At 38.3% G+C, this 18063-nt stretch overlaps 2 protein-coding genes across 3 annotated transcripts; one reads left to right on the forward strand and one right to left on the reverse strand.

Annotated features, from left to right (window-relative positions):
• Nucleotides 1–230: 230 nt before the first annotated feature.
• On the forward strand, nucleotides 231–1733 carry rasd4 (rasd family member 4). Its single transcript, XM_034310176.2, has one exon. It carries the CDS (start codon nucleotides 485–487, stop codon nucleotides 1109–1111), a length of 627 nt encoding a protein of 208 aa, XP_034166067.1. The 5' UTR covers nucleotides 231–484; the 3' UTR covers nucleotides 1112–1733.
• A 1927-nt stretch (nucleotides 1734–3660) lies between these two features.
• Nucleotides 3661–16222, reverse strand: prpsap1 (phosphoribosyl pyrophosphate synthetase-associated protein 1). Of its 2 annotated transcripts, XM_034310166.2 has the most exons (11): nucleotides 15834–16222; nucleotides 13505–13557; nucleotides 13274–13340; nucleotides 12793–12965; nucleotides 11808–11923; nucleotides 11655–11710; nucleotides 10677–10822; nucleotides 9625–9663; nucleotides 7128–7198; nucleotides 6218–6364; nucleotides 3661–5033 (listed from the first exon to the last, which is right to left on the reverse strand). In XM_034310166.2, exons 1-11 carry the CDS (start codon nucleotides 15914–15916, stop codon nucleotides 4875–4877), a joined length of 1110 nt encoding a protein of 369 aa, XP_034166057.1. In that variant the 5' UTR covers nucleotides 15917–16222; the 3' UTR covers nucleotides 3661–4874. The 2 variants fall into 2 exon arrangements, with proteins under 2 accessions (XP_034166057.1, XP_034166058.1); XM_034310167.2 differs by lacking the exon at nucleotides 9625–9663 and having other exon boundaries at nucleotides 15834–16218.
• Nucleotides 16223–18063: the final 1841 nt, after the last annotated feature.

An 18063-nucleotide genomic window follows, 5' to 3' on the forward strand; every position in this document is an offset into this window, starting at 1 on the left:
AGCAAAATGTAACTAATTGTTTTCTTAGAATTGTATATCATGGCACAACCACTTCATTAAGTACAGAATTTGAAGCACCAAAACACATCTAGAGCTTGTCACTCCCACCACTTCTGATTTGAGCATATTCATAACATTTCTCATTTGCATACTTCTTTTCAATTGGTCACAAAGTAAATGATAAGCACCGCTGCTGTAAAGCAGTTGGATGAGAGCTCAGGAGGAGCGCAGAACCATGATTGAGAAAATCTATAAATAGAACACACAGACACCCACAGACACAGAAGCACCTGTCAGCTATATGCCATGTATTACTGCAGCACATCTCAGTGTGTGTTTAATTTAGCAGCAACTGCTAAACTGAATTTTATGAAGAGCTCTACAAGCTTCTAAACATTTCAACGTTAATTTGTTTGATGAGTTCCGAAAGAAATTTTTACAGGAACTATCCACTCCATTAAGATAAGAGCAGCATTCAGAAAGCATGTCTCTAGACGTAAAGGAAAAGAAAGAGGTACGTCTGGTGTTTATGGGAGCTGCCGGCGTGGGCAAAACAGCTCTAATCCAGCGCTTCTTGCAGGATCGGTTTGAACCAAAGCACCGGCGCACTGTAGAGGAGCTCCACAGCATGGAGTACGAGGTGGCTGGCATCAAGGTGACTGTGCACATTATGGATACAAGCGGCAGCTACTCGTTCCCAGCTATGCGCAAACTCTCCATTCAGAATGGCGATGTCTTCGCACTGGTCTATTCTGTAGATGACCCCGAGTCCCTCGAAGCCGTCAAGAGTCTGCGCAAGGAGATCCTGGAGATCAAGGAGGACAAGTTCACACCAGTGGTGGTGGTGGGGAACAAAACAGATTGTAAGGGTGAAAGAAGGGTAAATGCCGAAGACGTTGCTGCCACCATGGAGCTGGACTGGAACAACTGCTTCTTGGAAGCTTCGGCTAAAGAGAACGACAATGTGCTAGAGGTGTTCAGAGAGCTGCTGCAGCAGGCCAACGTGCCAAGTCGCCTGAGCCCAGCACTGAGGCGTCGCCGAGAGACCTTCCCCAAGAACGCAGGAGCACGGCCACCCATGAACAAGACCAACAGCTGCACCATGTCCTAAAGTTCACAGGACAAACGAGGAGGATCCACTGGAAACTCCTCACAACATTTTAACCCATTCAAACACAGCATCATTGTTATTATCTCAGTGCTGACAATAGATAAGAGGGAAACTGCTCAAAAGAAGAAAAGGGGAGGTAAAGGAAAAAACTGTCTATCCTCAAAATGTGAGGAAAAAGCAGGAACTGGTGATTGTTTGAAAAGAATACGCTGAATTTCATGGCAATTCTTTTCAAATGTAAGTTGCACTGAACTTCTGAAGCTCTGACGAAAGCTCACTGTCAAGTGTTAACCTGATGCAAGTGGACTCTGGTGGACAAGCCTTTAAAAAAATGCTATAAAAAACTATAACCAGGTTGTGTGGACTGTAGTGTAAACATAAAATCCATTCAAATCCATTTTGTTTTGAAGGTTGCTTGTATAAAATTTGCATTGGTTTATAGGCCGTCATTGCAACAAAGTACTGAGCCATGTCCTAGGATAAGTCTACATCTTGTAAAAAAAAAAAAAAAAAAAATCCATGAATGTAATGAAACTCATGTAGTTTTGATATTCTAGAGTTAATTATGTTACACATTTTTTATGTTTTGTTACTGTATGAAAAATAAATATTTAAATGATCAGATATGTCTGACTGATGACTTAAAATCAATGAAACGCCTCTGAAAAACACCACTGAAAAACACTTACTATAGTATTACTGTGTAATTATGCAAGAGTTTGTTATTTCGTTTTGATAGAATGCATCCATATATATATATATGTGTGTGTGTGTGTGTGTGTGTGTGTGTGTGTGTGTGTGTGTGTGTGCCATGATGGGCAACATTCAATTACAGTTTTAATATAATTTCCAAAGAATCATACATCAGGACCATATCCAAATTAACAGACTGAATGTCTGAAATCACTCCAGTCAATCACTAGGCAAGTAGAACTCTCAGGACGTATAGCAGAATTCACATTTCAAGGCTTGCAATACTTCACTGAAAAAAAAAAAACTAAATAAAAATAAAAGCCATTCTATTATCATATTTATATTACTAATATGAAGGAAAGAAAAGGAGAAAATACTAGCCTTAAGTGATACCAGAAATCTTCACATAGTTTTGACCATTCTGAATGGTGAAATCATTAGAGGAGATATCATCTAGCAGTCTACTACCATCTAGTGGAGATTTGATCCGCTTGCATCTCCTCAGCTTGTGCTATGCATAAGGCTCTTATTGTTTACCCTAGTCAAAGCAGAAATAAAATGACAGGGAAGGTCATGGTTTGTTAACTTTCTCTTCTCCTATTCGTATGGGATGTTGGCTGGTTCCTATTGCCCCTTATACAGAATGGCCTTTAGAATAAATGAATCTGCCAGTGGATTCTCTTTGAAAATTTTCTTTGCAAGAGAATGTTCGTCCAAATAAACTTAGACATTGCAAAGTTTAATCATGTTCCCTGCATTCAGACACAGACAGGTCAGGATGATAAATTTAGCATATCTCTTTAATCATTATTCGCATACCAGTTTCCTTAGCAACAAGTCGAGATAGCATATGCTACTGCTTTCATGTGGTCACTAAAGCAGCACTGTATCTTGTCCCTGTCTAGGCAGTCAGATCCAGACATACACACAGACTGACTGAGAAGACTGTCCACACTATATATAATCACATATTACATGTACAGACACACACACACACACATTTCCCCTTTCTGAGACAAGGTGTATTGTTCCCCCTGAGCTGAAACGGGAAGTAATATTAATGTCAGCACTCTACTTCCTCTTCAAAGTCTGGTTAAAACACACAGCTGCCTTTCTGGTTCACCTGGGTCAGTTTGCATTTTGACACTCGGACTGCTTGAGCCTACACACGCAGGTGAGTCTTAAAACATAGACAAAATCTGTTGCCAATTAGCAATAGTCTGAAAAATGTGATGTTCTCATTTTGTAACTCTTAATTCTTTAGAAGGTTTGAATGAAAATCAGGACTGTTGAAAAACCTGATCAATTCTTAACCTAATACATCTGACTTTGATAACTACATGTTGAGCTGTACTATATTTTGAGAAATCAAGAGATTCACCCAGATGTTTTAGAATTGTTGTAAGGTAGCAAGTGGCCTGCAAAATGTATGCGAGTTGCTGTCTTTGCCCCTTGACTTGGTCTAAGCTCCTCAGTGTTCACAGAGTTACCCTGAGGAGTTCTGAGCAAGTAAAGGGTCTGTGACTAAATCATATAGTGATCCTGTTAGTGGCCCGCTGAAGAGACTGAATGAATTAGTTAATTCATAAGTCTAATAAGTCTAAAAAGAGATTACACAAATCAAGTATAAACGTTTAAAATTCACAAGATCACAGTTACACTGTATGAACAAAGCTACTGAGGTTGTACTGGAGACAATGCATGAGGAATGTGATCTGTTAATCTGTTCATGAAGACTAGGATTATTCTGAACTGGTATATGGTGATAATTCATTTGGGGTTGAGTACAAATCATATATTTATAAGTAAATGTGTTTGTGATTCATATTTAGCTTAATAAAGACACAGTGAAGCACTGAGAATTCAACCATTTTCTTTATTTACAAAAATATGGTTACAAATCAACTTCAGCGACGTAACTTCACAAAAAATCATCCGTTTTGTATAGTTGGAATGCAGCCCAGATGAGCTGAGGAAAACCAATAGATAAAAGAGAGTAACAAGGAACTAATTTTGAATATGGCTGCAAAGCAACTGCTGTGGCCCACGCAGAGTCACACTCACTCACCACCTGCCTGAATGCCACACAACAGGAATGAGTTCTGAACGGGAAGTGGAAGTGATGAGTGAGACGTTGCAAAGAACACTGTGAAAAAGTAAATGTGTAAAGCAATGAACTGTAGCAACATTGCGATCACGTCAGTATCGGGGGCAGTGGTGGCTCAACGGTTAAGGCTCTGGGTTACTGAAGGTCAGGGGTTCAAGCCCAAGCACTGCCAAGTTGCCACTGTTGGGCCGTTGAGCAAGGCCCTTAACCCTCTCTGCTCCGGGGCGCTGTATCGTGGCTGACCCTGCACTCTCCTAACAAGCTGGGGTATGCGAAGAAAAGAATTTCACCGTGCTGTAATGTATATGAGACAAAATAAAGGCTGCTTCTTAATACAAACTAACATAACGTTGGTAAAGTCTGAAAAGGGCTCCATCCCAGTACACAAGACACAAAGTATAGGGGCACAACAACGAGAGGACACAGAAACCACATGGCTTGGACGCAAAGACGTGCAAGTTTTTTCCTTAAATTTTTGTAATGAAGAGCTAACCACTCTTAATACACAAATCAGCATAATGCTTATCGATAGCTCTACAGTTTTAGGGCATATTGGCTCAAGCACTAATATTGGACAATTTTAATAATCACAAACTATAAATTTAGTGTAAGCAAACCAATTTTGACCAAATGCCTTTATTTGGCAGACTACTTCAGCAAGCAACAGAACAACATTCAAGTTTCTTGCATATGTCTCAGGTACTGTTGCAGCCTTTTAGAGCTATATAGCTTATAGTAGTGCAGAAAATTTTAAAATTTAACTTAAATTTGTATTTAACCTGGCCTCAAACAGCATAGTTTATTATTATAAATTTAAATAAGCTAATATTATTGGTTTAAATAATAATTTTTAGAAAACCTGGCACTCCTAGCACATGCAGAAGAGGACTTTCTCCTCAATTCCTCTTCACCTCCTCTATCCTTTGTAAAGAGTTCCCTTCCACAGTGAGGTCAAAGCTAAGCCTAATCATCTACAGTGATGTTGCGGAACAGGTAGGCCATGGACTCGCCGTTGTGGATGCGACGGATGGCCTCGGCCAGTATCATGCTCACATCCACCGTCTTGATCTTCGGGCATTGCAGCTTCTGCACCTCATGTGGGACGGTGTTCGTCACCACTACCTACAAAAAAAAAAAAAAAAAAAAAAAGAACATTCACGCCAGATTTTTAAACCAATTACAGTAGTCCACAGAATTATCGCCATCCTTCATGGAAAATAGCAGCATAAGTGATATTTTTCAGCTCACACACACAGGGACATACAGTTATTGTGTTGTGATGCCTACCCTGATTCAAATAACAATGCTAAGTCTCTTCCTATAATGTCTATCAAAGTTTCAGATGCTTGTAGAAGGATCTTGGTCAACTCCTCTATGCAAAACATTTTAAATTCCTTTATATTCTTACGTTTGTGGCCTTCCCTCTTCAATTCAGACCAGAGACTGATTGGTCATTGCAATGATGATGTGGTTTGTGTTTCTTTAACCATTGCTGCGTTCATTTGAAAGTAGGTTTGGCTCACCATCGTGTTGAACGCAATCTATTGCCATGTTTGAACCTCTTGGCAGAGGCAACTAGGTTTCTATTCTGATACTTAGAAGAATTTATGATACCAATCTTCACAACAGCCAATGAACCTCAGCCACAGAACAGCCACAAAACCTCCATATTTTACAGGTGCTTCTCCTTGTATGCAGCCAAACACCCTGATGACCAGAAAGTTTGATTTTGTTGTGCATGCCCAACTAGTTTTGTTTTGGTCTCATATGACCACAACAAATCATGCCAACTGTAATTCTAATGGCACATGGCTCAGGTGCTGCACTTTGTGAGTTGTTTTCCAGAAGTGCTTCTTTCTTGCAATGTTTCCAAACAGCTGCTTATTATGAAAGTGATTCTGTAAATTCTAAAACGGTGATCAGCACATAAAACAACCATCATCCTGTCTTCCTATTTAGCTACATGTTTATCTAACAATAATTCACGCAAAAAATAAGGTTGTGCTTTCAGGAACAAGGAAAAGAAAGCAATTAAATATGTAAATTACCCAGCATTGCTAATGAACCCAGAACAGCTTCCAAATGTTTTGAAAAAGGCCAAGTATAAAATGAACCATTATAGAAATGTTCTCAATCGATTTACTATTGCTAGTAGATTTGTCTCTCTGACACACCCATGCCTACATCGACATGACATGGTATTCATAATTTGTTACTATATTTTGATTCACCTCACACATAATTTGGTTATATGGGGAAATGACAAACTTCAAAAGCGAGCATAATGTTAAAAATGGGAAAGTGACCTCGTCTATGGCAGATTCCTCAATGAGACGTGGTGCATCGGCTGACAGCAGGCCATGGGTGGCCATAATGTAGATCTTATAGGCTCCTCTCTCCTTCAGGATCTCTGCTGATGCCACAAAGTCTTCCACATCATCAATGATGTCATCCTAGATGAGGGTGTAAAATAAGTACAATATACTTTTATACACACACACACGCACACGTGTTTGGATAGAGCTGCCAGTTTTATTAAGTACACCAAACTAGCATCTCATCTTTAAAATGCTCAATAGAGATCCGTGGACTGTGCAGTCCATGAAGCTATAAAAACGTATGCTCTTGGAACCATTTGGTAACCGTACATGTCTTGTGACAGGATGCACTTTCATACTAAATGTGACCAGTATGAGTCTTTATCCGAGTGTGGATTAACTTTATCAACTTGGTCTTCTGCAATGTTCAGATACACCATGCCACTTACAAGTTCTTCAATGGGCATGTAATACCTGCCAGGTGTATCTGCACTCTTCACGGCAAACCACTGAAACTACGGCGGGTTGCTACTCGGGAAGAAAACTGTTTAGGAAACAGTAGCAGGCCAGGCCACAAATAATATGCCATATTTAAAGTCACTACAGTCACTTGGTTTGCACATTCAAACAATACAATGAACATTAATGCTCAAAAAACTGGTCTACCTGATTTATATCACACACCCCAGACATGTGACATATAACTTGTTGGAATGTATAATTTGTGTGAAGGCAGAGGTTGGAGCTAATAAACTGGCAACTCAGTGGTGTACATTTTTAAAGCCTTCACGTCAGCTTTGGTCATGAAAAAGGATCAAAAATGTCCAATACTGGCATTAACTTGATGTCAATAGTATAGTAAATACTCGGAAGAATAATTAAGAAAGGTGTATCTTACAACAATGATGGCGATGCGTCCTCCAACATCTCCCACCACTGTAATGGGTGGTTTCTCCTTGGCCATCATTACTAGAAAAAGAAATTTCAGCAGGTTTTCATTTTAATACTTAATACAGGAGATGGTGGAGAGGGATACCATCAAATGAAAAAGGCTTCAGAGTCAGTGTAGACTGGGTAAGATGGATTCAAGCATATGTCATATTCTAACATTAAATGTCTAAACTAATCCATAAATGTTCTTATACCACAGACCTGTTGAACTCTTCAATCCGATTGGTCAGAAGGTATTAACTTTCTATAACAGCAGGATTCTGACAGTAGTGCGAGCTGTAATTCAAATGATAGGTTTATATTTATAATTATGTCATTCTAATAAGTTATCATTTCTATCCTTGCGTGTCTTCTTCAGTCAATCTCAAATATGGCAACCACAACAGAATGACTGAAACGCAGGGATAGTAACAGTTCATTCACAGGGACTTGTATGGAGGTTGCTCCACATAATCTAATAAAAACGCTAATAATAAACAGATAAAAATGTTGAAGATTCGCAGGAGTCAGAACTTCGTAACCGTTTGTGACATTTTCTGCCTCAGGAAAGTCTTCAAAAACAGAGGACGTTGCGCTTTCTGGTTACACAGTAATATGACAAGCTGCATCATGTTTTGTCTTTGTTTCTCTTATTAACGTCCAAAAAAGTTATAGCTGCTGTAATGTAAGTGATAACAGGAACTAACTTGTCTCATGGACGTCCCTCAACATTAAATGCAACTGAAAATGGGTAAAAACATGATGTGTCATTGATTAATAAATAAAAAATTGTAACTGGTATCAAATTGCTGTGGTATAAGAAGAATAAAACACTTCAGAATGTGTTGTTATTGTCAAATAATCAGCTCTGCTTTGTTTTGGGTTGTGTCACACCTCCCCGATGCTGATAATTTTCCTATAACAGCATGCACTGTCATGTTTTATTCCTTACTTAATGATCCTTACATGTCATCTGAGGAACTATGCAAACCCTAGTTAGCTTGTAGTGCTTCACTACAGGGCACTTTTATGGTTTTCTTTGATGGTTCCCATTTTTCCCCACCTACAATTCTGGCCAAATTAGTAAGGGCAAACTCATTGCACCACATGCCATGCAGAAATCAAAAATGATCGTTGTTTTTTTTATCCAACATATCCAATCATGAAGGAGAATGCATCCAATGGCTACACAAAAGTCTGTGCAGATAAGATGCAATGGATACACCTAGGATTTGTTACTCAAAGCCAGCAAATCTGAGCAAATCTGGCTGGAACCACTGAAATTCAGGGGCCGATCAATACTGCATGGCCGTTCTCATTTGATATTCAAGACTTTCTTTCAAAGGCACAGGAAGACACAACCAACAAACACACTTGCACACCTGAATAAGGTTTAACACACAAGGGCAGATTGCAGGTTCGGAGCAGTTAAAAAGTTGAACATGCCATCAACACATGCCTTTCACCTAGCGAGCGAAGTACAGTCATTTACTGGAAAAGTTAATGGAAAGCAATACAGTATATTAAGTTCTGAGTCTGAGAAAGGAATTTTAAAATGTCCTTTTATTTTACAGTTAATTGTAAAGTGCTTTTTGTGCTTTTTTTAAATTGTAAAGTGCTCTAATTTTAATCCATGCAGCCATTTTATTGTCATTTCATCTATGGAAAAAAGGATCAGTATCATTTTAGGCTTGTGATAATGTAAGAAGCTCTTACTTGTACTGAATCATAAAACTATACGTTTTATAACGACAGCTCTGTTGAAGTAATGGAGACGCTTACGAGTTTCTAGAATTGCTTGGTTAATTCTCAGCCTTTTATTTCTATCATCAGATAGGTTGTCTGTCTGTTTATTTTCTCTAGTTCTTTTCCTCAAGGTCATGTGTTTCCAAGGCCTTGCAGAGGTCTTGGTCCCAAGCAGCTACAAAACAACTAGTCTGAATATCTAATCTACAGACTTCTCCACAAGCAGGCTTTTTGATGTGTTGAGTAGCAACATTGAGGCCAGCTCAAAACTAAAGGCATGTATATATCTCGGGCATTAAATGGTTCCATTTGTTCGAAAGGATGATAATTACAAAAATATTTTTAAATGAATCACTTCATTTGAGGCTTCTCAATCCTGACAGGAAGCAAGCTGAGATTTATACACCTGTTTCTACTTACAGTACTCTGACATAACTGCAAAATAAGGTTTGTTTAAGTGGATTACACATAGACTCAAGCTGTTAGATTTGATGATGAAAATGAAACAGGCAACATTGAAGAGAATTGATTCGGTAAGAAACCTTTATCATCTTAATACAATGATTGAAAATTTATTTAGCATAGATTTACATCTAAGTAGCACAGAATGCTTTTGGCTGCAGGTATTGAGAGGCCTCGATTACTACATGCATGCATAGAGGAACCATTTCAGTGTGGTCACTGCTGTGATCAGAAGCAAAGAGAGTTAACCATCGTACTTGGAAGCTCTATGCCTGGGAACGGAGCTTGTTGCTTGCCTATTATCAACAAATAAACACCACATTAAATAATGTTCACACAGACAGCTCATAAAACACAGAAAGATGAGGGCGAGACTTCAAAAATCCTCAGAATCCACTCAGAAATAAGCTAGGCTACTTTCTCAGTACTAGTTACTGCAATCAGTACCATTAATTCTGTTGACTGTAATGTTTTTATAATAGATGTTTACTTTCTATGCCATCACAATACACTGTTCTCTTTTTTCTTCTTTTTATTTCCATGAATTTTATATTATATGGACTACTGCAAAACATCTATGAAGCATCTGGAACATATCTGATAATATATTCTGCTCCAATTCTGATCAGTAATTGTAATAATGCTATAACTAGATTAATTCAGTAGTTTGTGTTCTGATTTCTGTTCATGCATTGTTATAGCTACATGTAAAACTGCACACGAAAAGAGACGATTCACCACTTACACTGTAGAAAGGTTACAGAGTGTTATAAATTCAGCTGAGATTGAGATGGATAGAACAGATCACAAAGACTAACGCTGGTAGAATATCTCTTAGAGGTCCCTCTGAGAATTGTCCAAGTCCACATGACATATACAACAAGCACAAATGAAACAGAATTAACTGTTAAGCAATAATAATTATACAAAACCAACAAAGTAGTAGTCCCAAAAGACATTGTGAACTAGTTCTAATATTAGGTTTTGGACATTTCCAATCATCAAAGGAATTAGAAGATGTGTGCTTTATATTTAAATAGTGCAAAGCAATAGAAAGAACTGTATTGCAGAGAGTGCTTCAGAAAGGCTGTTAGTACTGAGATGCAAGATTTTGCACTTATTTCCACCATCCCACACTGCAGAGAAAGCACACGTACCTAACTAATCAATATCTAGTAAATCTATATTTGAGCTAAATTTTTAGATAATGGCTCTACTAATAGTCTTTTTGGGAAAACCATCTGTGCTAAGGCCTTGAATAATTCTGTTGCTCTGAGAGGGTTTATCTGTCTATACTGGTAACTCTTACATGGCAGCTCGAGGCCTGGGTGGCCTGTAGTGTTGCGCACGCAAGGAGGAGAGTGTCGTCCATCCGCCATGTCCGATTCAGAACACTGAGCCTCCCCATGAATAACAGCCAGGCCCAGACGCAGCCGCTCCGCATATGACTGAGCCCTGTGATCAGTACATACAGAAAGAGAGGTCTCTGCCAGAACTGCTATCAGCGGCACATTCATTTCAAAGACAAATGTTACATTTAAATACACTTAAGCTTAATCAGCTTCGACACATGTCTATACATAATGTGGACTAATGAAATGAATGTAATAATTAAAAGAAAGTTAATTGCTAATGGCATTAACTTTATACCGCTAAGGAGTAATCAAGGCCATGGCAAAGTCCTGTACACAAGTACACAGCAACCAGGTTTTCTAATATAATTATTTTACAAATATCAACAACATTTTTTTCTAATCTGTTTGTCAGAGTAGAGGGTTTTTGAATACCTGGAATTTCTTATGTTTGATCACTATTACTGCCACAGACCAAACAAAATGATACAGAATACAGCAAGTAATATAAGGAAACCTAAATTATTGTGGATCCTACTGGGACTCTACACACTTCTCAGAAACCATAAGTCCATGAGCAAACATCCTTAAAAGGCATGTGTGCTCAAACTCACATTCGTCTTAAACCGTGTATAATAAGTACTGGATGTCCAGTAACACAGGCTAGATATTACAGCAATAAAATTGTAAAATTTGCTTCAGGTTAGCCAAGTATGTTCATCTTATTTACCAATATAAACAAGACTGCTTAAGTATCCTTCAGTAGTGCTTTTTATTGCGTGTATTATACTTTGTTACTCCCCAGTAAAAACTACCTGACAGTGATGTCTGTAATATAAATTATGATTTAAAAAAAAAAGGGTGTTTCAAGGGTATTTATGGACATTGAGCCAAGCACAAAGTATTCTGTGAAAAAATAGGGACAGTAACAATACCTTTTTGCAGCAGATGGAGACTTTGCAACAATAATGGCATTTCTGTAATCAGGGACCTAAAAGAAAAGTCATTTGATGTAAATTTACAAAATAGCCTCAGCAATTTAAGTGCAACTTAAATGTTAAGAGGAATTCCACTCAAAGTCATCTTACCTCTTCTTGAATGTACTGCAGAAGGAATGGAGAAGCACGCAGGTTATCCACAGGGAAACTGAAGAAACCCTGGATCTCCTTCTGATGCAGGTCCATAGTGATGATGTGTGTCAAACCTGATTAATGGTGACATTTATAATGATTAAAGATTTGTAGCAGGATTCTGTGAGAAAAATCTATATCAGTCAAAGCAATCTATTTCAGTGAGAAATTAGTGCAACAAGTAAGCATAGAAAAGAAAAATAACTATTAAGCATGATTTTGTTATTACATAGCAATTTTGTTATTATGCACAGCATAGCACTCCGTTTACTACAATCCCTTAATCCTTTAATAGAGAAAAAATAATAAATTGAACACCATAATCCATTTTCCCCTTAACTCTTAGAATCCTAGCCTATTTGTAATCTTTTCCCCTTTTCCTTTTTGCATTAGTATACTTCTTTGCAAATTCTAACAATTTTATTATACCGTTTTATGATATGCAATGGAGTGTTCCGCTCTTGACACTAATATCTTTTTAAATATGTTTTGTTTATACCACATAAGACTAAATTGCTCATTGCAAAGCTGAAACAAAAATGTCACTTAATTGGGAGTTTATTGCACTACATGGAGTATACAAGACTTTATTTCCTACACTATATAGTGCACTGCATACAGTATAGTGCATATATACAGAGGAAGGATTTGGAATTCGACCAAGCAGGGAAGAAAAGTCTGAATAATTCTAGTGAAAAACAAACACTTCATTTTGTAGCATAAATAAAAACTGAGAAATAATATGACTAATAATAAGCTGTGTGGTTTGAGGACTTTGCTAAACATTTTTTCTAATCCAAACCAGACTACTCCCTTTCACTCAACAACGCATTCATAATTTATTATTTCTGGACAGTTATGAAACTAAGAAAATGTAGTGTAAATGCAAATGAACTTCACTGGGTTCAACAAGTCGAAGCTGTAACCACAGGCTATTTGATACCTGCTTTGGCAAGCATGGACGCCAACAGTTTACACACTATAGATCCTCTCTTCCTCATCTTGCACTGTTTGCTATACGGAAAATAAGGGATGACTCCAATAATGTTTTTGGCGCAGGAGGTCTTGAGTGCATATGCCATGACTAGCAGCTCCATGATTGCTGTGTTAACATCTCTGCAAAACACACAAACACACATATATACACACAGATCTATCTAATTATATTCCCAAAGACGTTAAGCAGTATAGCAAAACAATGGCAGTAAAATACTTCTACATGCAGATCTCATGTTAAAGTTACACTTCTGGCTGTGTAAATAGCTTATAGTTTGTGCATAAAATCAAACAAGGAAGTTAATTCAGATAATTCAGAGATATCAATAGTTAATCTATTCAAATTACATAGATTAAACAGTCTTTGAGATTTATGTGTCTTACTCTCACTAATGCATATTCTCCCCATATTGAAAGATATGCCTTACCTGGGAATGGTCTGGATAATAAAGATTGTTTGGCCTCGAACAGACTCTTTGACATCAACTCTAGTCTCTGTGACAAAGAAATCACTCAATTATTGAAAGGAAAATGTAAATACCTTTAAGTACAGTTAGACTTAACAGACAGACCTACAGGCAATTTATAAGAATAAAAAGAACGTCATCATGCCAAAGCCCTGTAAACATAAATCATACAATAATGGGAGTTGATTTCACCTCTGTTCGCCTCCTGGTAAACAACAGATTTTCCCAACTCCACGCCAAGACGCCTACAGAGAAAAAAAGAAATCAAATAAAATTTTATTGTGTGTACAGCGTTACAGAGTAGGAGGAAATATTGCACTTGCAGAACCATGGAAAACAGCATGACAAGCACGGCTATAGCAAAGCTAGCTGTCACAACAGAGATGAATCCATATTTCTGAATACTCTGTCTTAATAATTTGAATAGTAAATTAGGCATCAGAGTATTATTTAATAGTAGTCACAAGAGTTGCATGACTAGCATGGTTGGAGGAAAGCATGCTATCCACAAGCATGTGTGCTCTGTACCTGCAGGTTATGAGAATTTTGCTCTTTCCTCACAGCATGTCACAAAAATGTGCTCACTGTGCATTAGCTGCAAGTCTAAAAGCCATTCAACGGACAATTTATTTTTCCACATGCATCTTCGTTATAGTCCATTAACTGCTTAAATCCTGGTCATGGTTGCAGTGAATCCGGAGCCTATCCCAGGAGCACAGGACGCAAAGGCAGGAATACACCGCTGGATGAGATGCAAATGTATCGCAGTGCACCATGCATACACACATTCACACATTCACTCAAACCTAGGGCAATTTAGAATATTTAATCCACCTACCAGCACTTTTTTAGTAGTGCCAACAAATTTTTTTTTTTTTCTTTCAGAAAATGCCAACACATTGTGCTGTATTAGGATGTAAGAATCAGAGATAACTCAAAGCAAGAGAACAAGGAATCACTTTACAACACTGAGAGCTCTGAAAATGTAGGTGATTTCATTTTACGAGAGATTTTATGCTGGGGTTATGGCAGGGTTGTAGCTGCTGGTGAGGCAAGATTGAACATAAAGTGATTTGGGGCATGCATCAGCACTGGAACAGAAAAAGGACATTTTTTTTTTTACTTTCTTTCGGATGGGAGTGTGCGGTCACATATGAAAATTGTGGAACAAAAATTGGACACAATCACTAACACGAGAGCTGCTGGTGCTCGTGTGGCACTGTGTGATGCATTTACAGCTTTCATTCATCCATTCATCATCATCATTAACTACTTTATCCTGGACAGGGTCAGGGTTTAATTGACTATTTTGTTTATAGTTTGACAAATAGAATCAACTAAATTCATGAGAAAACATTATGGGCACGTGCGAACAATAATTCAATTTTATTTGTATAGCACTTTTAACAATGGACATTGTCACAAAGCAGCTTTACAGAAATATATAAATTCAGGTTATAAGTTTTAAACTTGTGAATTTAACCCTAACAAGCAAGCCAGAGATGACGGTGGCAAGGAAAAACATCCTGCAACAACATGAGGAAGAAACCTTGAGAGGATCCAGACTCAAAAGCAAACCCATCCTCATCCGGGTGACAACGAATAGTGCAATTATAAGTCTCGGAGTGGGCTGGATTGAACTTGATTGGTCCGAATTCCTTCCTGAGCGTGCATGAATGTGATTTCACACACCTCTACCTTAAGAGGTGTACAATTACTCCCTGTAAGACATTTGTTGCGATGCATATTTTGTCGATTAGTTTGTTAGGGATCCACAGAGGACCACTGTTGACCCCCAGTAACCTCCCCTACCATGTCAGTGTCACTGATGTCACTGATGGATGGGGAAAAAAATACGGCTGATAATTTTGTGGTGTAACAGATGGGCTACACTCAGTAATTTGTACACCTACAAATTAACCTATATTGCAGGTTTACCTGATAAACTGACCAGTGAGTATTCTTACAAGTCAGGTATGCCTAATAAAGTGGCCAGTGAGTGTGTATTACTCAGTACAGAGTGCTAGTCTTAAAATTCCAGAAAACTGGTGATATGTGCACTGATATCTGACTAGTGGCTATTTGTGTCTGCTGTTCGTCAGTATTTCCAAACATATTACTTGACTCTGTGTTTATTCTGTTTTGTTATTGTTGTTTAAACAAACAAACCGACAAACAAACAAACCCTGACACCGAGCTAAATAGTTAGCTAGCTAAAGGGACACACTGAGGTGATAAAGCAGTTAGCTTGTCCTATGGAATGACGAATGGTTTTAGCTGGACTCAGAGATTAAACCACACACTTGACTAGCTGCCCACATTACACACCATGACACTCCATTTTACGCTAATTAGCTATTTGGCTAGTAATTCTCCGACGACCAGGTGCATAGCTGACAGGTTATTAACTGTTTATAACGACCTAGCTAGCTCACTAACTAACAAGCTGAGTTAGGTAATGTAACTAGTGTGTACTCAGTAGGCGTGTGTGTGTGTGTGTGTGGAAGAACAGGATACATACTCAGTAATCTTCTTGGCAAGCTCTGTGCATGCCGCAGTGGAGTTAGCAGAGAAAACGCGATAACCGCTTTTCGGCACGTTCATTTTGACGAAAAGTAAACGAAGAAAAGTACTAGTTCAACTTTGGACTGCTATTCCGTCAGGTTTGGCAGAGTATGCTTTTTATCTTCTGTTATTTTTATTAATTTTTTCGGTTGAGTGCTGAATGTGACGAAGCCAGTATCAGCGTGTCATTAAAACTTCACAATAACACCAGAACAGGACTGATAACCAACACAGCCTTAAAATCACAAGAGCCCTGTTCCAGCGTCCACATCCTGCGGTTTTCTGTTTCCAAACAACCAAGCGTTTATTTTTCTTCTTTTTTTTTTTTTTAACCCCAGGTTTATGTTGCGATTAGAGCGCAAAGTGGCCTTCACTGCCGCCGGGAGGTTTGGAGAAGCGCAGACAGCGAGCAGGACTGGATTCTGATTGGCTGTGCTCGAGTTACAGCCACACCATAGACCCCTGATCTCATCTATGAGCCCTGTTTACCTTTTTAAATCAGACTTTATTGAAATTTTTCAAAACATTATAGTTATCATATATACATATCAATCCAGAAAGTTCACTTTATACACAAAAAGTCTAGGCAGTATATACATTAGAACAAATATCACATTACAAATATCAACAAATTGTACAATGTCATTCAAGTATTTGAAGATTTCACAGTCGTAGGTAGAAGACAAGTTTAGAGCTTTAAGTGTGTCTATGTAAAACATTTCCTTTTCTTACAATCTTCAGATTTAAGTTTTTTTAGATGATTTACAATTTGTTTAAACACAGCATCAGCAGGTATATTACATTGATTGATAACCATTTTGCATCTTGTGTTCCATATTTTGCAGTTCACAGTACAATTTACCCCATCCAGCAATGCAAAGGGCCATCGTATGCCCCCACAGACCAGATTACTTGTGTAGTGGACAGGCATGGCAGTGACGTGATAGTAGATATTAGTGGTGTCCTATTGGGGTGTATGATACAATGCAGCAAATGTCCTAAAAGACGTCATTACAGACCGAAACAACCTGAGGGTACATTCACATATGCAGCCTGTGGGTTAGGAAATGTGCATCTGGTGCATTTTCCTCCTTTCTTGGTACAGTCAAGGTCATACGTTTACATACGCCTTGCAGAATGTTAATCAGGGATCATAAAAATTGCATTTTGTTTTTTATTTAATACTGCCCTGAATAAGCAATTTCACATAACAGATGTTTACATATAGTCCACAAGACACAATAATAACTGAATTTACACAAATGAACCAGTTCAAAAGTTTACATACGCTTGATTTTTAATACTGTGTTGTTACCTGGATGATAAACGACTGTTGTTATGTTTTGTGATAGTTGTACATGAGTCCCTTGTTTGTCCTGAGCAGTTAAACTGCCCACTGTTCTTCAGAAAAATCCTCCAGGTCCTGCACATTCTTTGGTTTTCCAGCATTTTCTGCATATTTGACCCCTTTCCAATAGTGGCTATATGACGTTGAGATCCATCTTTTCACACTGAGGACAAGTGAGGGACTCGTACACAACTATTACAAAAGTTGTAAACATTCACTGATGCTCAAGAAGGCAACACTATACATTAAGAGCCAGGGGGGGTGTAAACTTTTGAACAGGATGTTTGGTATAAATTGTTATTATTTTGTTTAAAGGTCTTATTTTGTCATTTAGTACTGCCCTTCAGAAGCTACATAAGAGATTTACATGTTTCCCAGAAGACAAAATAATAATAATTTATACCAATCATCCTATTCAAAACTCTGTATTATCAGTACAAAGGCAAAATTATGAAAATTGTGTCGCTGTCCAAATACTGGACCCTACTGTATTACACTACATGGCCAAAAGTATGTGGACGCCTGACCATGACCCCCCATACCTGGGCCTTCCCCAAACTTTTACCACAAAGTTGTGGGCATATGATTGTCTGAAATGTCTTTGCATGCTGTAGCATTACAGTATCCCTTCATAGGAAACTAAGTGGCCCAAACCTGTTCCAGCATGACAATGCCCTTGTGCAAAAAGCAAAGTCCATGAAGATATGGTTTGCCAAGGTTGGTTTGGAAGCACTCAAGTGGCCTGCATAGAGCCCCATGACCTTAACCCCATTGAACACCTTTGGGATGAACTGGACCTGGCTTCTCAGGGTTGGGGATCAATCATAGGTTGCAGGTG

The sequence above is a fragment of the Pangasianodon hypophthalmus genome, chromosome 13 (genome assembly GCF_027358585.1).
Source record: "Pangasianodon hypophthalmus isolate fPanHyp1 chromosome 13, fPanHyp1.pri, whole genome shotgun sequence".
Taxonomy (NCBI): domain Eukaryota; kingdom Metazoa; phylum Chordata; class Actinopteri; order Siluriformes; family Pangasiidae; genus Pangasianodon; species Pangasianodon hypophthalmus.